Raw genomic sequence first — 21,404 nt, forward strand, 5'->3', positions numbered from 1 at the left:
TTTTTATTGAAAATATTACAATAAAACTTAAAGCTAGCCTTATCTAATTACTATACAAATCATGCCCGCCTATTATTGTTGGTGCTACAATGGTGCTGCAAGTGCTGCATTTCAAGGAGTTGTCAAAGAGAAAAATCATAATGGTGGCAGACGTGGTATTACATGCTTGCCACAAACAAAAAAGAGTACTTTTCATACACATTACACAGTGTGTTGTTGGCTTGCTGCCAATCGGATCGAAGTTCGACAAGCGGCCGCAAGCGTTGGAAAACATACGCAAACACCTGTTCACACACTTGCCAATGTTTGTTGAATATATGTGTTGATTGCTGCAAACTTGTAGTGCCACCATAAAAATACATTTGTACCTATTCTCTACGGAACATTTTAATAGAAAAGCATAGACGTTGTGAATCTGTATTGTAAATTGTGGATCAGAGTTTGAGTTTGTTTTATATTTATAGAAAAACTAAAGATTTAAGATTACCAAAACCCAGGTTTGCTATTTAAATTATTTACATAATTATTATATGAAAAATATGTGCCACACAATACATAGGTACTTAATGCCATAGTAAAAAAATTTGCTACAATTATTCCGCCACAAACAAGGCATTAAGAAATTCTGAAGTCATGGACATGTTTAATTTTTGAATCAAAATTAATTTAATTGATAGATGAAATGTCGAAAAGACCGGCATCTGTTACTTTTGAGGAACCTGAGCAGAGTAAAAGGTCTCAGAAAAAAGAGGGAAAGAAACACTCATTGGACTCTGACGAAGAAGACAGTGCAGCAGAGGAGGAGCAGCAAAATGTTCTCAATGCTGATGACATAGAGGGTGAAGAAGATGGTACTGGAGGTATAGAAGGTGAAGTAAGTAGGCACATCAGTAGTAATTTAATGTGATGAAGAGCAAAGAGATTTGAAGTCATTCACCCACCCCACTTAGTACTTATCTAATTACCTAGATTTGTACTGCTAGAATACTGTTATTCTAGAAAGTATATGTGTTAACTTTTCTTCAGCTTCACACCAGTGGTCCTATCCATTCTATACTCGCATTAAATGTGAATGTAAACCTCCTTGTTGAAATGTGCTAAATGCTGATAAAAACTAAAACTTGCATGGAAATCCTCCGTGCCACAAAACACAGTCCTCCGACTTCCTCATCTGCCCGCTCCCCGCCACCTTCAGGTCATCGGTCCAGCGGGTTAGAGGTTGTCCCACACTGCGCTTACTGCTACGTGGTCTCCACTGCAGAATATGACTACCCCATCGGCCTTCAGTTCTATGACAGATATGACCTGCCCTTTGCCACTTCAGCTTGCTAATCTAAAGTGATAGTGGTTATCTTAAAATGATTTAATATATTTTTCAGATCACAATAACGCCATTTAACATGAAAGAAGAATTGGAAGAAGGGCATTTTGACACAGAAGGTCACTACCACTGGAAAAAAGAAAAAGAGATCAGAGATGGTTGGCTTGACAATATAGATTGGGTGAAAGTGAAAGGTAGACCTGAGGATAAATATAAGATTTTTAAAGATGAAGAGTCAACATCCAAAGGCATTTTCGATGATTCAGACACTGATGAAGAAGAAGCTGATGAGAAATATGATATTATAGCAAACTACAAGGAAATTATACAGTATATGAAACCAAAGGAGACCATTGCAAAAACTTTACAACGCCTTGGTAAGAAATAATTTTTTCAATAAAGTACACATTACGCAAGGAAAAAAAGTGGTGATAGAATAGTAGTTAAAATATTAGCCTCCTGTTTGGGGATTGGGGGTTAGATACTGGGTACCTTAGCACCTCTAACTTTTGGAAGTTATTTACAAGCAATTAAATGTCACTTCCTTTAACAGTAAAGGAAAATAGCATGAGGAAACCTGTTTGCCTGAGTTCCATAACTATAAACCTACCATGCCACCACCTAGCCATGTTTTTTTAGTAGTTTGTGAGCTGTTGTCAAAAACATGGGAATTAAGAAAGTGATGTTTTTAAAAAAGTTTGGTGATGTACCTAAGACTTAACTGAAATCTAACAAAACCTTGGTCCTTCTTTGGTGTTGTCATACTTTTTTTCTGAGTCATTAAATTCAATAACAACATTTTACTGCAATCTCTGCTGATGATAAGTGCAGTCTAAGGTTATATTTTGTTGAATAGCAAGAAAACTTCCAGAAGTCAGCTCTGGCAAGCCATTTGTACCTCATGTCTTGACTAAGACTCACAGCAAGTCAATATCTGCAAGTTAGTTGTTAAAACTTGCAATAAACTGACTAGCAGTGAAGTAATTAGTGGAATAATAATTTATTCATCATTGTTTTTTAAAATCATGCATATTTTGCAAAACTACTAAATTGTTGTAGACTACAGGCCCATGTTTAAAAATGGGTGGGTCATATGAACCACCAGGTGACGTATACAGGACGATATAAGAGCATAAAATAATAAGTTTCAGCACTATGCCGTCACTTGTAAGCTGTCCAACAGAGTGCTGGTGAGAATTGAAAAGTGCAGGTAGAGTGAGTACATTTTGGTCATATATTTTTGTACGGCATTTTTACCATCGATAGATCCATGAAAAATAATAAGAAAGCGCGCAGTGCCGTAAAAAAATGGTGCGCCACAAAGTCAGTAAATGTTTTGATTTTCTGACAATTTCCGGGGTAAATTTGGTCATTTAATTCTGTACGGCACTAGTTTCATAGTGTTTCAATACAGCCTCTAATCCATTATTCCGCAACGCCGTACAAAAATCATGCGACAAGGGGAAAAAATTGAGGGTAGCAACCCCCTCTCTTTCCGTGGTCCGGGGGGTGATTTGAAACAACATAAAATTAATTTATTTTGAAAGTGTTTTATGCATAGATAATATTTTTTTACATGCCGTACATTTTCGTTGGTCCAAAGGTTTGTAGGGGATGTGGATATTATATACACACCCGTTCACTTCAGTTAGACGGCATAGTGATTTTATCATATTATCAATTGTTCTCTTCAAAAATATGTTAATGCCGTACAGTATCAGATGGCCATAAAGTACTACCCTTAAAATGGTAGCGTCATTTTCATCAGCCTAAAAGATATGGTCTGCATTAAAATGTACGGCATAATTTTTTCCTAATTTATTTATCTTAATACTATTTAAAACAAGGGAAAAGCGTAGAAAATTGCTATATTTTATTAATCTATGAATATTTAAACTTTTGCAATAATTTGAAAAATTTCAGTTTTTGTATTTATCTATAATTTTTTTTAGAACAGTTTCTTTTGAACGGCAATACTATATAACAATAGTATTTTACACTATCATGTTAAAAAAAAAGTTGCCGTACAGAGTCAAATGATTTTACAGCTTTAAAAATTAAGTATACCATGAAATTAAGATAATTATTGATACACATTCAAATGAACACTAATTTTTTTACGGCATTATTTTTAATAGTACTTTTGAGTGCTAGATAATGTTTTGGAACGAAAGCCGTACTTTCTCAAATCACCCCCCGGACCACGGAAAGAGAGGGGGTTGCTACCCTCAATTTTTTCCCCTTGTCGCATGATTTTTGTACGGCGTTGCGGAATAATGGATTAGAGGCTGTATTGAAACAGTATGAAACTAGTGCCGTACAGAATTAAATGACCAAATTTACCCCGGAAATTGTCAGAAAATCAAAACATTTACTGACTTTGTGGCGCACCATTTTTTTACGGCACTGCGCGCTTTCTTATTATTTTTCATGGATCTATCGATGGTAAAAATGCCGTACAAAAATATATGACCAAAATGTACTCACTCTACCTGCACTTTTCAATTCTCATCAGCACTCTGTTGGACAGCTTACAAGTGACGGCATAGTGCTGAAACTTATTATTTTATGCTCTTATATCGTCCTGTATACGTCACCTGGTGGTTCATATGACCCACCCATTTTTAAACATGGGCCTGTAGTCTATTGTTATTTACTTCAAAATAAGAACTAAACTACTACTAAATAACTACTACTAACTATGTACTAAAGTGTAGTTGATTACTTCAAAATAAGAACTTAATCATTAATTTTATTATTTCAGGTGCCAATTCAAAGATTTCAAGCGCTGAACGCTGGAAGCGAAAAAAGGCTGGTGTAGTTGATGAAAGTAGCAAAACAGTTACAAGAATAACAGAACTTGCTAATCAAATTCTTACTAAAGAGGGTAACATGGACATATACCAAGAGACCTATGAAAAAATAAGTGATTTACTTGCTAAAGAGAAATCAAAGAAAGGTGATGCTCAGTTGGACATGTATGCTGACGATTTTGATGAAAAGGAAAAATCCAATATTGATAAAAAGGATCAGAGTGAAACAAATGATTGTTCAGAAAAAAAAGACTCCCAGGAGTTGAAATGGGAATTCAAATGGACTCAAGATAACAACGCGGAGATTTCAGGGCCTCATACAACGGAGCAAATGCAGAAGTGGGTCACAGAGGGTTACTTCAAAACTGGAGTGTGGGTTAGGAAGTGTGGCGAGGACACACAGTTTTATAGCTCAAACAGAATCGATTTTGAACTTTATATTTAGTTGTTTGAACTTTATGTTAAGAAATACACAATTATACAAAATAAATTTTGTGTATGTCTTATTGAGTTATGATTGAGGAGCTGGAGAACGAAACGTAATTGCACGAAATCAAACTTTACAGGAGAAGCAAAACTGTATGTAACTGGCTGAAAGTTTACTGTAATTATACCGTTTTGTTCGCCAGCTCCCCAATTTATATACTAAATACCTCATTTTTAAGAAAAAGATTTAAAATAGTTTTGTAGTACTTATAGTCACTCATCATGGTTCGGTATCGGTTCCGTACCTCAAAAGGAAAACCTTTTGAAGTATGGAACCCTAAAAATGACGAATGAGATCTCAAAATATATGCATTATACCTACTTATATCAACATATTTTGGACCGATTGATTAGTTCACATTCACAGACAGACTACAATTTTCAATACTTATTATTAACTAGATGATGCGCGCGATTTAGTCCGCGTGGATTTAGGTTTTTGAAATCCCGTGGGAACTTTGATTTTCAGGGATAAAAAGTTGCCTATGTCAATTTCCGGGACGCAAGCTACCTCTGTACCGAATTCCATACAAATCGGTAAAACGGATGGGCCTTCAAAAATCCCATGGGTACTCTTTGATTTTCCGGGATAACAATTCGCCTACATCCATCCCCGGGATTTAAACTAGCTCTATACAAAATTTCATCAAAATCGGTTGAACTGTTGGGCCGTGAAATGCTAGCAGACAGGCAGATAGACACACTTTCGCATTTATAATATTAAGTATGGATTAAAATAAAACACATCAGGTAAAGTTTATTTATTGTACTTCATATTATTTATTTAATGTTAGTAGGTAGGTAGTTATACTTAAAATTAAGTTATGTTTTACATCGTTTCTTAGCGATAGTAGTTATGGATAAGGAGAGAATGCCGAGCACCGCACTCCCGCCACAGGCGTACGTTAGGACTCCTCTGTAGTACTGCGGGCAATCTAGCGCATCGTCGCATTTGCTGGAATGGAAAAGATAGTAAGTTTGAAATGGATAAGATAGATAGGTTTTTGTTGTGAAAACTTCTTTAGGCACGTTGGGCGATTTTAGGATGGGTAAAAACTTCAAGGTCATGTCATCGACATGCTAATTTTTAGGGTTCCGTACCTCAAAAGGAAAAACGGAACCCTCATAGGATCACTTTGTTGTCTGTCTGTCTGTCCATCCGTCCGTCCGTCGTGTCTGTCAAGAAACCTATAGGTTACTTCCCGTTGACCTAGAATCATGAAATTTGGCAGGTAGGTAGGTCTTATAGCACAAATACAGGAATATACCTACCTTATACCAAGTGGGGTACCTATCATATGGAAGGGCTTTACCTGTACATTCTAAAACAGATTTTCATATATTTTTATGCATAATAGTTTTTGATTTATCGTGCAAAATGTTGGAAAAAATACCCGAGTACGGAACCCTTAGTGCGCGAGTCTGACTCGCACTTGGCCGGTTTTATAATAACCTAACTTCTATATCTTCGTTACAAGCATCAAGAGTCGCTATTTATCTAAACGTCTTTGTCTTCTGTACCTGGAGTAGGGTAGGTGCCTACTATGTGAAGGCATCAGAAAGTGAACTGAAATCCAATAGGTCCAAAAGCCATACCTACCGTGTTCAAAGTTCAAACCCTGTAGACTATTGTCATAGCATCTCCAAGAATTACGATTAGCTGGAGAGTAAAGGGGATTGATATACCTAATAATATTAGTTTGTGAATAGGTACAAATACTTAGGTATCGTTTACTTAATAACAGAAATACTTAGGCAAGGCACATGAGTTTGTACTGTACCTAATTTTTATGACATTAGCGTAACAAATTTTTTTTGTCCTTTACAAATTATAGGTAGGTACCTACGTAAGTATCTAGGTATTGTTAGGAAAAATTAAACGGTTGTGTTGTTTTCAGCAGCGTGTATAGCGACGAATCTTAAAGTACATAGTGATTTACATAAGTCTTTGTACCTTATTCCATGTAAATGAAAATTTTTCATTATTTTATTATGGCAAAACACAACTTGGCGTGAAGTTGAGTCATGGAATTCTTTTTGTTCGACATGAATTATTTGCGTAGTATGTTAGTATTCAATCCAAGTTCTTTTAAAATTTTGAGCTAATACCAACGACCTTAATGTAGTACTATGCACTAGACGGGTCATTGTGAACAAATATTTTTAACTGACTTCAAAAAAAGGAGGAGGTTCTTAATTCGGCGGAATCTTTTTATTATTTTTTATGTAAGTATGTGCCCCGATTACTCAAAGACGCCTGGACCGATATAGATTTTTTTATTTGAAAGGGTATACTTTGCACGTCCCATATAACTGGTGAAGATCTAATAAATATCTTCGGAGATGGAGAACAGAACCCTTCAATGGATAACAGTAAATTGCTCGCGATCAGTGTAATAGCTTAGTAATCAGTAAGGTTTTAACTGGGCACAGCATATTATATAGTGCGAGCTTCACACTTGGATTTCTAGTTTCTTTTATTATGCTCGCTCGACTTCATATTACACGTGTAGAAACAAAAATATATTTTTTCTTTTTAGTGTTTGTGGTTTCGGAAGGCGGTTTTATTCTTTTTTAGAAAATTTTTGCAACGTTGAAACTATAAGTAATTTTTGCTTACAAATTGATGTCCAGCCAGTGCCATATTAATGTTCATAGAACACGATTTTTGGTCTTCATCAGAGTAGTACGCCTACTCTGATGAAGACCAAAAATCGTTTAGGCTTTATACTTATATCCCTAAGTATCAAAAGTAATTATAATAACTCACTAGTTTTCGATAGCAACCACAGCTATGCCAGTCACCAATTTGTCGGCAAATGTCACAATAGAATATATCAAGGCACCCTGGTGTGAATGTGGGCCTATCAAATCAGCAGTGACGCATAGACTGGAGACCAAGGTGATCGAACTGCCAGCACCTGAAATACAATTTTAGATTTTAGAGGCTCGATAGTTCAACGGTTGAGGAGCGGACTGAATTTCGAAAGGTCGGCGGTTCAAAGTTCTGGCACAAACTTTAAGCTTAATTGGAGAGGAAAGGGGAGTATTAGTCATAGTTAGCATGGCTAATATTCTTTGTAAAAAAAAATTTGTATGATAAATAAAAAATTAGGGCTTCATGTCTATTTCGCCTTTATTTAGATTGAATTTCTTAAAACACTAGAAATTAAGCTCGATTAGAAATACGTTTGGACCTACGACCTTTAGGATTTCGACTGTCTCTACTCTCTACTATTGAGCTAAAGGGGTTTTTAGCTCAATCGGCCTGTAGATATCCGTACTAATATTTATAAAAGTGGTAAGTGTGTCTGTCTGTTACCATCTCACGGCCCGTCCTTTTAACCGATTTTGACGAAGTGAGGTACAGAGCATGCAAACCGGACGTAGATATCTACCCTACTTTTATCCCGTAATAAAGGACGAGATTTTAAAAACCTAAATCCATGTGGATGAAGTCGTGGGCATCACTTATTTGGTACAAAGGCTACTTTTTATCACGGAAAATCCAATACTTCCCACGGGATTTTCATAAAATCTAAATTCATAAAGTCGCGCGCATTAGTTTGATCATAGTTCCATCAATGGAATAGTAGGTACGGATTGCCTAATCGTTTTCTACACGGCATCGTATCGGAAGTCGGAACACCAAATGGTTTACCGGTAGGCATTTCATTGCCGGTAGCGTGGTCTAGTCTGTCCAACCGTGACAGAAATTTCACTACCAGCCGGGGTCTAATGTGGAAGCACCCTCGCGTAAGACTACAAGCATACACCGCTGTTCTAGTGGAGTGATGCTTTATACCTAGTAGAAATAATAATTGGGTAGAAACTTACCTATTAATGTCGCCACCAAATAAATCTGAACTACATGTGCTTCTGGACTTATTGCTAGTGCAATCCACATACAGCTCACTAAGCTTAGAAAACTGCCAATCAGATACGCCACCTAAAATTAATAAATCTTAAAACTTGCTTCTATTTCTATCCTACTATCTTCGACAGAATTAAAACTTATAAACTTTAGCAAGTTACCAATCACTGGCACTACCCACATTATAAAAACGAAAGTTTTTGTTTGTTGGTTTGTCCCTCCATTACGTCGCAATGACCCAAATAATGACATAGGACAGGGCTACTTTTTACCCTGCAAAATCAGAGTTCTCACGGAATTTTTAAAGACCTAAATCCACGCGGATGAAGTCGCGGGTATCAGCTTAGTTTTTTTTATAATTTTCATTAACGTGCCTTAACGTTATAGGTGATACTTAATATTTAAGTTGAAAATAAAGAAAAAGAAAAATATTAATCTAGAATACTTATTAGGTATATCAATTTATTCCTTACCTGATTACCTAATTTATTGATATTACTTTTTAATAAAAACGAGAAAAACAGTGAGGAAATGTAAAGCACTAGTGGTACGCTGGCAACTAACTCGGAGCCCTCTGCTGCGTTCGGGTTCACTGATAGCCGCTCCTCTAGGAAAAGCGGCACGTAAACCAGACTTAAAGCCCAGTATAGCCTCGAGAAAACGTACCTAGAATTAAATTAATTTACTTAACAGGATAAAAATAAATACTTTGCTAATGTAAGGTATACCTATTGGTACACTGGTTCTACCTCGGTTTTTCTTAGAAAAACGTAGAAAAACCGAGGTAGAGACGAAAGATTTTTATATAAACCTGTGGAAATGATACTAGATAACATTGGACATTAGACAAATTGCGAAAAACTAGATTAAATTTGAATTTCGCGGGCAGACCCGCCTCGTGCACCTCAAGGAATGATCATTTTTCAGACTGATTGACTAAGAGAGAGTTGCTTCGGGCTGACTTACATGGGTACAGCTTAGTACCTAGTATTTATCTCGCTACCCCAGAACTATCCCAGAAGCATGGATGTACTGAAGATAGGTGGTAGGAAGGCATACTTACAACAAACTAGTTTGATATAGAAGAGGCATTTGCAAAAAATGCATAATTTTAGATTTTGCTGATAATATTGTAGAATCTTTTTCACCGGTTTCCATTACGTGCCCATTTTCTTTGGGTTTCTCTTCCTTTGGGGGTTTAAGTTTGAAGAAAACGTGAAAAATTATAAACGAAGCTATGCCAATACTGGAAATGATGAGTGATACATCCTGTAAATAATATAAGTAGCTACATTATAGAGCTTTTTGTCAGGGTGAAGTCCGGAAAATGTTAAGCACCTAACAATTTGTGCACATAATATATGGAACTAGGAATCAGCTTAAATTATTACTGAAAAAATTTTGTAGGTATGTTACTTCTCTAGAATCCATACCTATGTTCTTTGATTGTGCAAGTCAGATATGACTGGTAGGTAGACCATAGGTAGTGTAAGAGGCCAGAATCCTCAGCAATTAATCATACATTCCTCCATACCTACTAATACTTATTATAAATGCGAAAGTGTCTGTCTGTCTGTTAGCTTTTCACGGCCCAACAGTTTAACCGATTTTGATGAAATTGGCTACATTTTATTCCCGAAAATCCAAAAGTCCCCAAGGCATTTTCAAAGGCCTTTCTTTCTAACAGAATTATATGAAGTTTGGTACATAGGTAGCATCTCGGAAATTGACATAGGCAACTTTTTATCCTGCAAAATCAAAACCACGGGATTTAAAAAACCTAAATTCATGCAAACGAAGTCGCGGGCATTATCTTGTTATTAATAAAAAAAGTTACCCGAAATTTGTAATCATCCGAAGGGCCAATAAATGTGCTGTAGTTTGTCGCTCTCAAAACGATCCACGTTATGAAGTAGACCATTAGACTCGATATTACTGAAGCCATATATCTGGAACAGGAGTTACCCTATTTACCTTATTCAACTTCGTGTTTACGCCACCGACAGCTGATTTTTTAAAGTACAAGATAGAGTTCAAAAACTTAAATCCGATTAAAACTTGCCCCAAGAGTTTATTTCCTGAAATCCTGACTGAAGATTGTTAAAAATACCTCTCTTTTTATGGCGATTTCTTAGCTTTGCGTATTATTTATTCTCTAATGAAATTAATGTGAATCATTGGTACCTACCTACTTATTATGTATTTCCTACCTACCTGTATAAAAGTTGATTAATTAACAAGTACCTAGCTACTTAAGGTCTATGTTGGTGAAAACCACATTGATATCAATTTAAAAGTTATTAGCTAATAGGTAGGTAGCACTTTTTGCGATTTTGTTTTATATTAAATAGTTATTATTCAGATATAGACAAGTTACCTTATAGATGTCAACTCTGAGCGGATCTGTAGGTCGTCTGTGATTGATGGTATTATAGCAAGGTGCGAGATTTGCACTATCGCCCAACCTATTTGGAAGAATATGACCAGGATGGCGTAATAAAACGGCATCCACCAGGATAAGTACTCGGTGTTGATCCCCGGCCTGCAGCCCCAGCATCGTATGAATAGTAGAGGAAACGTGCATGTTACGACTGCACAGCCTGAAATTTTTGAAATCATTGTACACCTTAAGCAGGTTGAAGAAGTTGGTTCAAATGATTTCGATTCATATAATCTATAATATTATCCATAATAATATATAGGTAAGTACTTACTAAGTAACTTAAATGAAAGGTAAAAAAAAATCTTAGGCTCACCTGTTAAATGCCAAAATTTCTTGGTGCTGTATTTGTCAGCCAAAATACCGACGATTGGGGTAGCAAGCGCATCGACTACTTGCCCTGTGATTAAAAAAAAACAATTTTATTTAGGGTACTATGCTAAGCAAATGATAAAGCTTAGTTTGATTTGTTATCAAGAAAGACCTTGACCCCTTTGCAATATGCAGGTGCACGTTGCGCCTTCTTAACCTACCTACTGGTTTTTATTCCATTACAGTTCTATGAATTACCTACCTTAGGTGCCCAACCTAAGCGCATATTAGGAGGCTCCGGGAACTCTAAAGAACGTTTGCCGGCGCCTCTCTTGCGGGATATGCGTTGGCTCATGCTGGAGGGTGTAGTAGGGAGTACCCTTTGACTTCATGCACCTTGCATGTAGACACGACAGTTTGTGACACACCAAGCTGGCATTTTCCCAGAGTCGCTGGCTACAGGATACAATCCAGCCAGCGACTCTAAGGTTCCAGCGCCTGGGACTACTGGATGGATGGATCAGGGAGTTGATCAGCGCTGCCCTGATGTTTCCACCTCCGAGCAGGATCGGTTTGCTCGCGATCCAGCCCGGCGGCCTCCTTCTTGAACATAATGGTATCTAAAGTAGGTACCATTAATACTTTCGCTTTAGGACCACCTTTGAGTTGACCACCAATGGTCCCAATTTAAAGTTTTGGGTCTTTAGCTTATGAGGCTTAACGACTATATCCGGTACTATTAATTTACTATTGCGTACTCATTGCGTTCTATAGAAAACAAATGAATTGCTTCCTAAGTAGTTTTACATCCTAATCTACTTAACTAATGACATAATTAGCTAAATAGGTAGGTAGTAAAATTTCCTTCCTTTTCATCGGAAAACATTTTATTTTATGACGGCTTCTGCCGTGTTTAGTAGCCACCCTGCAGCTGGTGAAGCTGTGCCGGCAAGCGATTCGGCATTCCGATACGATGCCATGTAGAACCGATAGAGATAGGTATGGGTTTAGTCAAAAAAACCGGTCAAGTGCGGATGGACGGACGGACAGACAGACAAAAAATTGATCCTATAAGGGTTCCGTTTTTCCTTTTGAGAGACGGAACTCTAAAAACTGCCATAAATCTTCCAAGTTGGTTCAATTCCATCTTAGACTACAAAATCACTTATCACTAGTTGAGATCGCATTCAAGAGCTACTTTGTATTGGAATAAAAAATCTACATATTCATTTATAGCTTGAGTATTGTATTGAGTAACAAAATTGCTATCAAAAAGGCATCCTAATTAATATGAATGAATCGTGGTTGCGAAGGTAGGTACGTACTTAAAAATCAATAAAATATATAATGAATATTTAGATGATAATTAATTACGCAAGATGCACTGATGGACATCGATAAGTGTAACAGCCATGATTGAAAGTACTTATATTAACGTTATCACAAGTGTAAATCGTGTAAATTAAAAATTTATAACACCCCCGACAAGTGAAGGTTCCAGTAGTAAACTAGAAAAGAGCTGATAACTTTCAAACGGCTGAACCGATTTTCTTGGATTATAGCTAAGAACACTCTCGATCAAGCCATCTTTCAAACAACAAAAACAAAATCGGTTCATTACTTTAGGAGCTACGATGCCACAGACAGATACACAGATACACACGTCAAACTTATAACACCCCTCTTTTTGGGTCGGGGGTTAAATAAAATAAAATAATTTTTACAATACAATAATGTTTAAACATTCTATTTCGTGCCTCTAAGGACTGGTAGGTAGATTAACAGATGTTCACGACGTGGGAATTCTTTGATTTTCTGGAAAAATCCTGTTATTGGTTATTATATTATGTGTCCCCATTCCCCAGAGTGCAAGCTATCTATCCCAAATGATGGCAAATAATAGTGGAAATTCACTCTGTAATTACAAAAACCTAATATCCTATTCGGAGAGATCCTAGTTTATAGCCAATGGGAAGTAGGTATGTTTGCCCTGGAAAGGGAACAACCCTTTGCCGGATTTCTATCTCAATACCAATAGAGGACTGCAGTCGATCGAAAAGAAGATCAATATTCTTTGCTGACAAGAACACATGAAGTAGGTATGGCGATCGGACCGCGAGAGTATTACAATTTATACAAAAGTTGTTAGGTCCAACAAAAAATACTGAGATGCTGGAAAAGGCTGAACGAATTTTTAATTTTTATTAAATTTTCAGAAATGTAGTCATTCCCTATCTAAGTAATTAAAAATACTCCAATCAAAAACTCTGGCCAAAATCGGTTAAGATTTGACAGGGTTATGATGTGTAAGATCGACGAAAATTTTTAGCATGTAGGTTTTCCCAAGAATGTAGACCCCCACATTAGTAAATACATATCTGTGTTGAGAGTTCTAAAGGGATCTTTGAAAATATGTACCTACATTCACGCGAACATAGTCACAGGAAAAACTAGTGAATAATGAATGATACAAAAAATGAGTTACAAAAAGTGATGCTACGGAAGTGCTACGAAATTTTGCGTACTTTGGTCACTTCATAAAAATTTCAACATATCAGTATCATCCATACTTCTATATTAATATTAGGTATAAATGCGAAAATGTGTCTGTCTGCTTGCTTCTCACGGCCCAACAGTTTAACCGATTTATATGGAATTTGGTACAGAGGTAGCTTGAGTTCCGGAAATTGTCTGCAACTTTTTATCCCGGAAAAGCAAGGAGTTCCCACGGGATTTTTAAAATATCCAAATCCACGCCGACAAAGTCGTGGGTATTATTTAAACATAAATATTTTTTTCATAGTGTTACCTTAGAATATGGTTTTATTGTTAGTCGTTTGAATACGAGCCTTTGGTCAATGACACGCGAATAGGTAAATGTAATACGATATTCTACTTACCTAACAAAAGCATCGCGCCGGCTATTACAGCCCTCATTTCGAGAACCGCTTGTAAGAACAGCATCATGTATGAGAACCACATCGCCGCACATAGGTCGTTGTACATGTGCCCTAAGCCGTACAAGAGATTTTGGCTCACACGCCACCATCCTCGTCTTTTGCATGTGATACTGGGGACAGACACGGAAAAATACATCTATAATTTAAGTAATGGCAGGTAGAGAACTTGCATAGATCTAGGCAACTTTTTATAGCAACTCTTCTAAACATTTCCAGGATCCTATCCAAAATCCGTCTTACTATGAAGGATCTCGTATATCTCCTAGATTTTCTTAAAGAACTTGATGTTAATCCATCTAGTGGAAAGTTTAGCACCCCTCCTCTTGCCGTTGTAAGGTCACTGTGTACCTACCTATCTACTTTGAAACCCTAATATCTAAGAGTGTCTATCAACCTATCTAGATAATATGTTGCTGCCCATTGTCACTTCATTTTTACCCAATCTCTAACATAATTTTCTATTCAAATAATTGTTTCCTTCATCGGCTATCGCTCTATAATAGAGCCAGTAACAACTAGTCCCAGCTCGAAAACAATTAGCCTCAAGTTGGGGCAAGTTGTTACTTTTGGACCTTCTGGAGTTACCTACCTAGTAAATAAAATTCCTTTAAAAGTTGGTTTTTAAGATACATCCAAAAGTCATTCAGTATTATAAAAAACAGTCCAAATATTCAACTAGCATTAATTAAGTTAATATGTAAGTACCTAACGTTCGAAGTTGTTCAAAAATTGGCACTTTTAGAGGGAGGAGGAGAAATTATTATTATAATAGGAATTCGTGTTAAATACCTGTTTTTATTACTGAATAGAGCTTGGCAAATGCCAAGCTAGCAAGCATGATAGTAAGGTTTGGTAAGTACTTAAATAAAAAAATACGAAAAACCTTGCGAAAAACCATGTAAATGAGATCTACGTCCAATGTTTCAGCTCTTACAGGATATCGGCCTTGGAGATAATTATAAGTTTTTATTACAGTGTTATCTAACTGGAATATCATAGACCATGATATTATGGATAAAATAATTCCTTAAATTTTTTTTTAATCTTCTTTCTGAGTTAATCTATCGAACATGGTTGATGAAACTAATCCATAGTTTGATTAATCGGCTCCTAACAATCGAATGATTTTATGCGATAGGTACCTACCCGTAAAACTACAGTGAAGGAAGAACTAATATTCCTTAACAATGCAATTGACAGACTTGTGTCCTACTTAACCGTCGCGTGTCACAAATTGAGGATAAATTACAATTTCCACCAGGAACTCTGATTGATGAAGAGAATTTGCGGATATAGAGCATTACCTTAAATCAATTTCTTTAACAGGGTCCTGCTTTACACTGATTTCCGTAATTTCAGCGTTAGTTGCACCGTATTTAGGACTCATAGTTTAAAACCTAAACTTTAATTTAACTCCCGTGATCAATTTATAGTTCACTTGTTGGTATTATCCGATCATAATGCACTGATCGAAGTCTATTAACATTTTCACTTCACTGTTATTGGGGACAAAGATATTGAGTTTCACAGTTCACGGGTAAGCCGACACGACGTGTAGCTTGAGAGGATTCCTACGAACAAATGAGTTTAAACAGTTAGTTTAATCTTGACGAAATTACTAGGGAAATATCTATAAATCAGTGGGCTACTATTACTATGTATATTAGCTATGACTAAGGTAATATCCATAGGAGAAATGGATCAAGTTTTTGGAAATCGGTTAAAAATTAACATAGGTAGGAATATGCCAGTGGGTAAGTACCTACTACCTAGGTAATTAATTTTGTTTGGGTACCTATTTGGTCTATTCACGTAATAGCTTATCATAATGAAATTATTATGAACGATCTTAAAACAAACAAGTGGATGATGGATCAGAAACTGAAGAAGGTTAACATTATGGCGTTGTGTGTAGAATTGGCTAACAGATACCTACTGATTTGGTGTGTGAGTAACAGTCCGATCACGGTACCCCGAAGAAATACATAATAAGTATTTACTAGCAATAGGTACACAAATACATAATAAGTATCTAGGATTTCTTAAGTTAAAAAGGTAAGAACTTACCTACACAAAGGGTTTGGCTTAAACGCACCTTACTGCTTCACTTTAGAATAAAAGTACGTACGTTTTGGTAGAGCCTCAGGAAATTGTTAGCAGTGCTAATTAAAGTTATTAAATAGATCTTAACGAGAAGGTACTTACCTAATTTGTTTAGTTCATAATATGACCTAAATAGCAAACTCGTTGCAGATATTATGTATGAATAAAACCGCAAGTCTAGACATACCTACCGTGAACCAAAATTAAAATGAAAACGTTGTTTTCAGGGTGACTAGGTATTGAAATTGTTCCAGGCGAGGAACCTTCCTATTTATACTCGAATATTATATAACTTAAATTTTAAAAACCCCCGACACAAAAATCTCTATGAGAAAACTAGAAAAGAGCTGATAACTTTCAAACGGCTGAACCGATTTTCTTGGATTGTAGCTAAGAACGCTCTCGATCAAGCCACCTTTCAAACAAAAAAAAAAAACTAAATTAAAATTGGTTCATTAGTTTAGGAGCTACGATGCCACAGACAGATACACAGATACTCAGACACACGTCAAACTTATAACACCCCTCTGTTTGGGTCGGGGGTTAATAAAAGAAAGATGTGGACTCACTCGCGTCTTATTTTTGTTCCCAAAACTCACCATAATTAATTATAAAAAATGTTAACGACAGCCTATTAAGTTTGAATATAAATTAAATGATGAAGCCTTGAATAGGGTTTCTTCGGTCAAGGATTTTGAAATAACTACATAATACTACCTTAAAAGTTACTTTTCGATAAACACATCAACTACATAGTACCTCTTAGTCTATAGCATCGAAGTTTGTAAAATATTGGGATTTGTCTCGAGGTTTTTAGGGGTAACTATAGGTATATCTACCTATTTAAATATTTTGTTAAATGATCTTTAGCCATAAAAAATTTTGGTTATTTATACATTAAAATACGATTTTTAACAATAATATGATAAGTAATAATAAGTATTAAAAGTAATTTAGCAAAACTCAAAAAAGCGTAAAAGGTAACAAGCGCCATCTCTTAAAAGATAGATAAAGTACATTAAAGTAAATTTTACCTATGTAGAGTCCCTGAGTCACGTCTCACAATCGCGCCTCTAGGAATCTACGTTCATATCTAAGAATGAGCCACGTACCTACGGCGTAGTTTACTCATATTGAACAAGATGTCAGCACTGATATGAAATTAAAGCTTTTTTGAAAATACTCATTTTTGTATTTATATTCTTTTCTGGGAATTTTGATTGTGTGATTGTATGATTGTGGTTGTATGAGTATGATTATAATCATCACATTATAAGACACACGCACTACAGATTCAGTCTGAAAACACGCTATGGTCGGCACTGACGTGATTAGCATTTCTTCAATGTGACCAATTTGGCCCCAACGGCTCTGGAGGCTGTTGCGCTCCCTATGGGACAGCATGGTACTATCGATTTCTTAACGGAATTAGATGGTTCAGTATCGGTTTGATTTGCGATCTCATCCTCGACTTTTTAGACTCGACTTAGTGTATAGTGCCCTCAAAAGTCAAGCGTACCTACCTACAATAAAAGTGTCTTTAAATATTTAACTAACCCTCCGCTTTCTGTAATTCTTATAAAATACTAGTGACCCGCCCCGACTTAGCACGGGTAGCTTATTACAATTTTCATAGTGACCTCAATTTTTTTTGAAAATAAATTATGTCACTCAGGAATAATATATGTTTCTATTGGTGAAAGAATTTTCAAAATCGGTTCAGCAGTTTCAGAAATTACTTCCTACAAACAAACTTACAAACTTTACCTCTTTATAATATTATAATACTTACTCTTACTCTCAGGTTGTCTGGAAGAAATCGTATTTTTTTAGTAATAAAGCCGTCTATTGTGCAAACGTCTTGTTGTAACATTTATGTGAATTTGATGTACAATAAAGAATTACTTTACATAATTTTCTTTAATTTTGAACACAACATCGCATATTGTAATAACAACTTTTCAGCTTGCGTAGCAGATCACTAGCAAGTGATAAATAGTTATTGCTTATAACGGCGATGTTAATTAATGGTGGATTTAATGACCGTGATTACGACCGCGGATGTCTGCCTAGACACCGGCTGGCACATAAATCAGGGCTCCAGTTTGGTGCACTTTGTCCGCGGTTTGTACGATTATGCCGGATGTAATTGATTGTTGACTCTATTGTAAGCTATGTTTCATTGTGCACGTTGATGTACCTGTATTCGCAGAGAAAATTTTTCCGTGAGACTACAATTCCGGAATAGGCAAGTGTAAATTAAAAATTTATAACACCCCCGACAAGTGAAGGTTACAGTAACTAGAAAAAAGCTGATAACTTCAAACGGCTGAACCGATTTTCTGGATGATAGCTAAGAACACTCTCGATCAAGCCACCTTTTAAACAAAAAAAAAAACTAAATTAAAATTGGTTCATTCGTTTAGGCGCTACGATGCCACAGACAGATACACAGATACACAGATGCACCACACGTCAAACTTATAACACCCCTCTTTTTGGGTCGGGGGTTACAAATAGCCTTAAATAAAAAAAACTTCAAAGAAACTCACAAGAACGTATTTTCTTTGAGAAGTCTCTTGTATCGTCTAGGATTTACAAAATAATAGGTATCTAAATATCCTTGTGTAAATTCTTTAAAATGTTTTAGTTTGCACAGCATGCAATTTGTTTTAAAGTAATAAAATTAAGAGTGAATACTTTCTCAAGTAATTTCCTGGCAGTTTACCTATTTTTCTACTTAATCACGCAGATAAAAGCTCACAAATCCGTTTTAGTGCGAGGATGCAAGTAGTGTAAGTGCGCTCAAAATACCAAGTAACAATAGATATAAAGCTGATCAAAACTAAATTTGTATAAAACAACGCAACTAATGCACTAAAAGTACATTTAAAAGTCACTTATGCCCAAATTAAGTTCTTTGTCATTCTTGTGTTTTTATGCATTGATGTTGGAAGCGCCACCCCTTAACCAATACCTAGATTCCCCTAGGGTTTATTTATTCTGAGGTTGTATGTGACAAAAAATGCGATAATCCTTGTTTAAGAGGGTTCTCTCCGTCACTCGCTCCATACAAACGTAGTTCCAATTTCATTTGAATATTAAGCAACCAAAGTCCATGAAATTTTGCAGACATATTCTAGAAACTAATATCTATGCCTGTGGTTTTCCAGATTTCTGTTAAAATATTCGGTTTCAAAGTTACGCGGTCTTAAATTTACATACAAATCTTTGAGCCAATGTAATTTTAAAACTACATATTTTTAGAAAAAATCTAAACCACCACAGGCACAGATATTAGTTTCTAGAATATGTCTGCAAAAATTCATGGACTTTGGTTGCTTAATATTCAAATGAAATTGGAACTACGATTGTATGGAGTAAGTGACGGAAAGAGCCCTGTTAAAAGGCGTGTCTACAACACGGTTGGTACCCACACCTGAAAGGTTGTCAAAGTAGTTACTTGCAAATGCGAAATCGAATGCATAAATTACTATTAACGTTTATTGCTTTATTATCATTTCAAAACTAGTAGTGGGCTTAAATTGAAGTTATGATTTATGAAACAATTGGTAACGGGTACCTACTGACTGTCATAGAATAATAAATAAAATAAGGTAGAGCTCATAGATTAATTAATTATTATTTATAGGTGCTGATTCGGTGATTATAAAATCAAATCTTAAAGTATAGGCATGTGTTCTTTTTCTTATTTTTACTCAAGGAAAAGTAGCACTATCGAACAATTTCTTAGTTTGCACCAAAATTATGAACCCAGATTATCACAAAAGAACAACTTTTCTAAATCATGTAATCTAAGTTAGTATGCACGATTTTTTTTCTTAATGTTCATTAGAATCATACCTTACTATGACACTTATTAAGAAAATTGTATATAAGTCCTTACTAGTATTAAAATGCGAAAGTGTGTCTGTCTAGCTGTCTCTTACCCGATATATGCTTAACCGATTTTGACGAAATGTGAGTCTTGAGATACAGAGATAGCGTGAAAGTTGCATCCCGAGACGGACCTTAGGCCGGACCTTTTATCCCGGGAAATCAAAGACTTCCCACGGTATTTTCGAAAAAGCTAAATTCATGCGAAACAAGTCGCGTCCATCATCTACTAAAATATTAATTTTCGTTCTTCGTAGAAAGTTTCTTCTGCGTTTTTCGTCAAAGTCAGGATTTCTCTGTAAGAATTTGGGTATAAGTACCTAATACATATAGTTTGCCAAATCTGGATTTTTAAAAATAAATCTTTGACGTAAGGGCTTTCGAGGGACAAAGCATCGCCCACCAATCGCCATTGCGGGGGCCGTGAACATTGAACATCTGATCTCAATGTTTATTAGCCCTTTGTGCTGTCGCCTTAGTAATAGATACTTTATAAATGGATTATACTTTTCATGTTATATTTACTATAAAATTCAATGAATATAGTCATGAATTGTTTATAAACACTCACGACTACATATTACAGTGAAGTTTTCTACTTTTCAATGGTCCAGGGTCGATTCTGGGCTTAGGCAGATACGTGCGTTTTATGCGATTACCTAATTATTATCAGAAGAAAAACATCGTGAGCAAACCTGCGAGCCTGAGAGTTCCCCATGATGGTTTAGGAAGGTGTGTGAAATCTGCCATTCCGCAATTGGCCAGCGTAGTAGTCTATGACCATACCCCTAGTTGTCTGTTTGTACTTTGTACATATACATAATATAGGGGAGAATAAGAGAGATGCAGCTTATGATAGTAGGTAGGTATTGCATGATCATAGCTTTGGACGAGGGCCTTAGTACGTGACTTGGTTAGAAATAGGTTCATTTTATTTTCGCATCGTTAGTATCTAATGTGAGTACACATTTAAGATAACGATATGTACATTTCTAATTATAGCAAAGTATTTACTTTAAATACTAATTAAGTCATGAATTCTATTTAAACATAAAAAAAAATTATATTATTTAATTTCATTTAATAGTTAGGTAGGTACCATGGACCAATAAAATATATTATTATATTATTATTATAATGCGATAGTGTGTTTGTTGGTTTGTTCTTTTGGAGAGTGACATTATGCCCGCGATTTCGT

General features: G+C 35.8%; 2 protein-coding genes across 2 annotated transcripts in view; one reads left to right on the forward strand and one right to left on the reverse strand.

Moving 5' to 3' along the window:
• LOC123876966 (chromodomain-helicase-DNA-binding protein 1) overlaps positions 1–15,793 on the reverse strand; it is a 38,243-nt gene extending 22,450 nt beyond the window's left edge. Inside the window, exons 1-10 of the mRNA XM_045923456.1 lie at positions 15,511–15,793; positions 14,147–14,316; positions 11,251–11,334; positions 10,872–11,094; positions 10,332–10,443; positions 9,558–9,763; positions 8,968–9,160; positions 8,458–8,569; positions 7,391–7,541; positions 5,467–5,575 (exon numbers count right to left, since the gene is read on the reverse strand). Of these exons, the coding sequence (XP_045779412.1) occupies positions 5,467–5,575; positions 7,391–7,541; positions 8,458–8,569; positions 8,968–9,160; positions 9,558–9,763; positions 10,332–10,443; positions 10,872–11,094; positions 11,251–11,334; positions 14,147–14,316; positions 15,511–15,593 (1,443 nt within the window). The 5' untranslated portion in view covers positions 15,594–15,793. The remainder of the gene's footprint in view (positions 1–5,466; positions 5,576–7,390; positions 7,542–8,457; positions 8,570–8,967; positions 9,161–9,557; positions 9,764–10,331; positions 10,444–10,871; positions 11,095–11,250; positions 11,335–14,146; positions 14,317–15,510) is intronic.
• On the forward strand, positions 363–4,624 carry LOC123877017 (CD2 antigen cytoplasmic tail-binding protein 2 homolog). The gene is made up of 4 exons (XM_045923509.1): positions 363–497; positions 678–874; positions 1,380–1,698; positions 4,086–4,624. The coding sequence occupies exons 2-4, from the start codon at positions 683–685 to the stop codon at positions 4,577–4,579; spliced, it is 1,005 nt and encodes a 334-aa protein (XP_045779465.1). The 5' UTR covers positions 363–497; positions 678–682; the 3' UTR covers positions 4,580–4,624.
• Positions 15,794–21,404: the final 5,611 nt, after the last annotated feature.

This window comes from Maniola jurtina, chromosome 2 (genome assembly GCF_905333055.1).
Source record: "Maniola jurtina chromosome 2, ilManJurt1.1, whole genome shotgun sequence".
Classification (NCBI taxonomy): domain Eukaryota; kingdom Metazoa; phylum Arthropoda; class Insecta; order Lepidoptera; family Nymphalidae; genus Maniola; species Maniola jurtina.